The sequence below is a fragment of the Orussus abietinus genome, unplaced genomic scaffold (genome assembly GCF_000612105.2).
Source record: "Orussus abietinus isolate OABI.00-Male unplaced genomic scaffold, Oabi_2.0 scaffold475, whole genome shotgun sequence".
Lineage (NCBI taxonomy): Eukaryota > Metazoa > Arthropoda > Insecta > Hymenoptera > Orussidae > Orussus > Orussus abietinus.
The window spans coordinates 56,298-62,297 of record NW_019394642.1 but is presented as its reverse complement, the minus strand read 5'-3'; the positions used below and the strand labels follow the sequence as shown (position 1 = coordinate 62,297).

The following is a 6,000-nucleotide window of genomic DNA, read 5'->3' as shown; positions in this document are numbered from 1 at the left end:
ATGAAATCTACAAGAAATCTTAAAAAACCTGTCGCTTGAGATGTTTGGCAAAGATTACAAAGAAATATTTCGAAATTATTCTATGCTACAAGGGTAGTCTACGCTTTCGAGCCGTGAGCAAAGTTGGATAGCTTCCTTATCGTCTCAGAAAAATGTGATAATTCGATTGGCGTCGCGAATAAACGCAGGCACGGTTAGGGCGGAAAGCAAGATCCTGAATGTTTTTAATTATTTTTTTTTTCCAGGACAGAATATTCGACGTGACCGATATTAATGCCGAGATAGAGAGAGCCAAGTCGACCCTGGAGGCGGCTGATACCGCTTTTCAGCGACACGCCGTCAAGTTCGACAACGACGACGAATTCGAGGAGACTCTCTCCTTGGCCCAGCGTATCGAGAGAAACCGGAAGTTGGCCGCCATAGATCCGATCGAGAAGCCGAAACTTCCGCCTCCGGTGGTTAAGTGGTCAAGATACCCGGAAACGGATGAAGAGCCAACGCGTAACAAAGCCATGCAGACTCGACAAGCGCGAATTAATTCTCTAATTGCGGAGAACGCCATGACCGACAATGCGCCTCCACCCCAGAAGGGAGGGTCCTTCTTAAAAAGAAAGAAGAGCGTCTCCTTCTAAAAAAGGCCGACGGTTGCTCCTAGGAAAGTGTTCGAGCAAACCGGCGGACTCGGCGAGAGCGTCTATCCTCGCCATTTTCGACATTACGTCTTTATCGATGTAAAAAACCTTCTTTTCTGGCTACTTGCTAGAAGAAAAAATACCAGATTACTAGGCTGTCTAGAGATCGGGGTTTTTAATACATTTTGGTTAATTAATCTAACGATAAGTTCAAAGTTGTTAAGGTGAAGTGAAACCCCCCTCGGATCAGTCGGTTCGAATACAACACTTCTTTTTAAGGGTAGTGGACAAAATTGTCCGAAACTTTGACACATGACTCGTGATCATCGAAGAATTGTCCTGACAGATTCAAGATTTGGATTTTTCAAAAGAAATTCTTCATTTAGCTCAGACCAGAACCAACATGTCGTCGAGCTCTCATATTTCGATCAATATACAATTATCGAAGGCTCTGATATGAGAAACGAAGGGGTCAGGACAATTTTACGACAATTTAGAACACTCTGGTAATCGATAAACTCCCATTTAAACGGGATAAAGCCAAAAAAAGTGTCTTATGCGCTTCTATGCTAAAACGATGGGAATACGAGGTCTCGGAGTGGAAATTTAGTTGACCTGGAAATCACAGATGGCGCAGGGTGTCCCTCTGCAGTCAATTAGGGTCCTAGAAAGCATGAATCCAGAGGATTTCTGGAGTTTTACTTCGATTTCTTTATAGTTATTGTACGAAAATGATAGATGGAATATGCCATTTGGTATAATACCTAATATAATTCGACACAGCTGTCCATATAAAAACGAACGTCGGCCACGTAGGTATTTATAAAAATCTTCTTTACTGACATCGATCAAGTTCCTCGACGTGTTTCGCTTCACTTTAAGTTTCTATTTGCGATGGGAGGTGTTTCTTTTAAAGCTGATATGTTTCCTAGGAATCTCTGGTATTTTTTCTTTCCCTTTTTTCGTATTTCCGTCTCCGGTAAAATTGGTGCTGTAATTGTTCTCAGAGCGGCGATGTGTGAAGTAATTATAACTGTGTGTTCGAAGAGGCACGATTATGCAGATTTTTTAATTCATTGGTAGGGCTTCGTTTTGAATATTAAAGCACAGATGGTTCATCGAAATTTAAAAAGTCCTGCCAATTCGCGTGAAAGAAAATCCTATAAATGAAATACTAAGCTCCTTATGTTCAGGAATAAATAATATGCATTGAGATGTGATTGCACGACTTTGAAAATATACTGGCGAGGTTCAAAGAAAATGTATTTACAGAACTGTCGATATACGAGAGAAAATAATAATCGATGCCTGTGATTAAATTATCATTGTTCCGTGTGGCGTTCTAAGTGATGATCAAAATTGTTAACGTATTCCTTATTTATCGTTTAATTTAGTTCATTGCATTGATTTGACTTTTGATATATGAGTCGAAATTTTGTCACTCTTATGGAATTATTACGTCAATTCAAATCGAGAATTTATTTGGAGCTAGAATAAAAAACGTTATTTGTCGTATGACCTTTATTCCACGATGAGAATGTATTGAGATTGTTTAAGTTGAAATTCAAAGTTAAGAACAATATAAAGAAGAAAAGCTATCTATCCGTAGTTGAAATCCTTTTAGACAAGTACATTCTGACCTACATAAAAGTGCCTTTTTATATTTGAATCGGCTTCATTTTTCTATTTCACATTCATCCCTATGTTCAATTATTTGTTTCTTATTATTTCTTTTAGTACTCAATTCTACGGAAGTTTCAAAGAATGCAGAGAGATTCGGGGAAGTTTGTACATCTTTACGGGGAAGTTTGTACATCTTATTTTTCATTTTATGTCATTGCAATCGCAAAGGATATCTCTCGTTAAATTACTTTCATTAGAATTACCCCAGACTGGTAAAATTGAAATCGGAATCAATTAAATCAGAAAGGAAAATTTGCTTCGTATCATATCACTGGTGCACCTCAGAATTTCTTTTAATGTGTGTTACGTTTTTAGATGAGTTATGAAAATTTATGTCATGAACAATTTCTGGTAAATGTTACCTTAATTATAAATATTCATAGAATACTGTAACAGGATTGGAACTGTAATTTATTATGTACGACAATGTATAAGGTGTTCTCCATAAAATGAATAAGAAGAGATTTATGAGGTGTGTAAGTGATGTACGATCCAATTAATTGAGATTTCAATTTTTTAGTATATAAAATAACTATTTCAAAAACGTCATAGATAATGCACATGAAAATGACTCCTAACATAATAATCCGTAGTAAGTTACGAGATTTGCAATAGATTTATTCAACGTAATTTCATGTAAATTATGAGATATAATGAAAATCTTGTTACCGAACTTTAGTTTGTACTTACAATATACGTCCCTTTATTCACTGGATAAGTTATGTTAAATTTATAGAAAACTTATTTAACCATCTAAGAATCGATCTGTCAAAAATTATATGATTAACTGTGACTTAAAATAAGAATAAAGGTATTCATTAGTTAACCCTTTCTCGAAATAAGGAACTTCTTTCATCTTTTTAGTTGTAGTGTCAAATTATAAGGAACAAAATTACATTATGTTATTATACTTTTTAATTGACCGTTAATAATATTAAAATAGGAGATAGTTAAATCATTATATTTTGAAGTCACTTATGATACGACAACATACATTGCATAAGAAATACTAGTTTAAAGGATTACAATAAAATGGTACAGACATAAGGATTTTATTGAATGAAAAATGTGAAACTGAAGAATATTTGATAACTAACTGCAAAAATACAATTGTATACTTCTTCAAAATTGCCTTCCTAAAAAGCATGATGAATAATTAATATACATATGTCATTTATGTACAATGCTGATTAAAAATTAATCTTACGCAAAACGTATTGAGACGAACAAAGATACAAGAAGAAGTTAATTTCAAGGGCAATCAATGATGTCGAAACACTAAGTTTTCGACACCTTTGGTATCGAGTCAAAAATCTTTATTTTTCAGTTTAGAATAAAGAAGTTAAAAGTTATAATTAAATGTATACTTAATATCCATAATAGATTTTCAAAAACTACAAATTGGTCAACAAATTAAGAAAGATGTTTTCCAAGTCATTTTATTATAGAATTGATAAGTATTAATGGTAATTACCTTAAGCTAAACATGTTAATAGATTTTTATAATAATAGTTTACGAGCTTTAACATATGTGGCAACGGTTCTGACACCACTCAATTTTAAGGCGTAATTTGATTTCAATGTCATCACAAGTCGAATGATACTCACATTTATTTATTAGGGATTTTCAGTGTACTGTGCACCACCTTAAAGTAATCGTAATAAATAAAAATTGGATATTTTAAAGGATTCATAATACCAAGAACAATAATTAGTCTACTACACCCTTCTTTATGGAAACAAAAGATTTGCATCTCAACTATCGAATTAATTATAAAATATAACTGTTAAAGCAGTTTTCATTTTCATTTTTTGCGAGAACTCCTCGATTGGCCGTAATTATCCTGCTTAAAACAACCCTAATAGTTTCTAATATTTAAGATGATATGAAAGGCACTGAGAAATTTAATCAAGGTCTATAAAATAAAATTCATCTATACCCCTTATGGTGGTAATGCCATTCCGAATACGTAAACGGTAACGTAAGCAGGAGCGTGTCGTTACCGACATTTTTATTTATGTTGAAGTCTTTTACAGTCTACGTTGAGAATTACACGAACTGAAGCGTTCTATATATCATTTCGGTAAAGTATTGATGAAGAGATCGACGTAAAACTGTCGAAATCCCGGGAATTCATTATTCTAACGACTGTTTAGGACCAACGGCGCCATCTGTGACGTTTAGCTGGAACTAAATTTTTCCTCTAAAAATACGTGTTACTCCGAAACAAGCCAGCATTCTCTTGCAGTATTTGGTGAAAGTATTGTCCATATTTTCCCATCTGACCCTATAATATTCCATTCCTACGGTATTCTAAATTATTCAAGCTAGGTCCTGAAACTCTTCATTTTCGATTCTAAGCCTCCAAGAAGCGTAAAACATCGAAAACGAGCCCGGACAACGCCATGTTGGTTCGACTCCATGATAAATAAATAAATTTTGTAAACAAAATTTCATAAGTATCAGGGCCTCCATATTCCCCTGATAAAATTTCAAACGAATCAGTACACACAATTCGGAGAAGATTTTCCCCAACGATATGACCTGATATGACCAGATATATCCCTATAATATTTATATAGTATTAGCTCCATGTGTTTTCATAATATTTTTCTACGAGATATACAAAACATTTCGTTTCATTTTAATACAAGTATTTTTTTGATATTATCTGTCGAATACATTATAAACGTTTTAAAAATATTTAAAATCAAGATCACACGTTTTGCTTCCATAATGAAATAGCGGAACAAAAGTATTAGAAAAATTTCTCGTGTTCTTTTTTGATACCAAATGAAGTGTCTGATAATAGTCGTGAAGTAAAAAATGTATTTTTATTACATGTTCATAAATTAAAAAATATCATTTCTATATATGTTTATAAATTATTGAAACAAAATGTGTCATTGAGATTTTCAAGAAATATTTCAGATATCTTCGAATGAAATATACGAGAAATCTTAAAAAATCTGTCGCTTGAGATATTTAGCAAAGATTACAAAGAAATATTTAGAAATTATTCTATGCTACTAGGGATATAGGCTGACTCTTTCATATCACCTGAATGTCACAAAGTTTTCATGGATCCATGTTCGATCTATTGCTGTTTCGACCCCATTTGAATACCCTTGACATTATTCGAGTTTAAGGTTTGATATGCTTTCAAGGTCGATATGACTTCGATGATATCGAGAGTCGACTATCGACGGCCTCGGTGTCCTTCACAATTATATATCCTTCGACAGAAGGCAGTATCGAAGAAATTCAGAACGACTCTTTAATGGACCAACGACTGGGTTGATTTATAGTAAGTAAACCAGATCAACGATTGCATGTCGATTGCGTGCCAATCGATCAATAGCTATTTGACCGTGCTGTCGAGAATGACAGCTATCCGTGACAAAGAAACCTATTAATAGCAGCAAATGTCATTTGACAGCAGGAACAACAATGCACCATTGACGACAACTCTCGGACAGTTCTCACTTTGATTTATTTTTCCTTCATAATTGACGGTTGCAATTAATTAGTTATGCACTGTCTGCATGAGATTTGGACTGCCAAACGTTGTTTATGTCAAATTTGCCAGGAATTAACGAGAGGAAAGGAGACTCAGAATTTTAATTATTACGATACTACTGCAATTGGTTAAAAGATTGGCACTAAATTTCATTTCATGAAACG

The 6,000-nt window shown here is 34.0% G+C and overlaps 1 protein-coding gene across 1 annotated transcript; it reads left to right on the top strand.

The window, feature by feature from the left end:
• Window positions 1–245: 245 nt before the first annotated feature.
• Window positions 246–892, top strand: LOC105698959 (the record flags this gene model as incomplete). Its single annotated transcript, XM_023432921.1, has 1 exon — window positions 246–892. A coding segment is annotated over one exon (387 nt), but the record flags the coding sequence as incomplete, so codon positions are not given.
• Window positions 893–6,000: the final 5,108 nt, after the last annotated feature.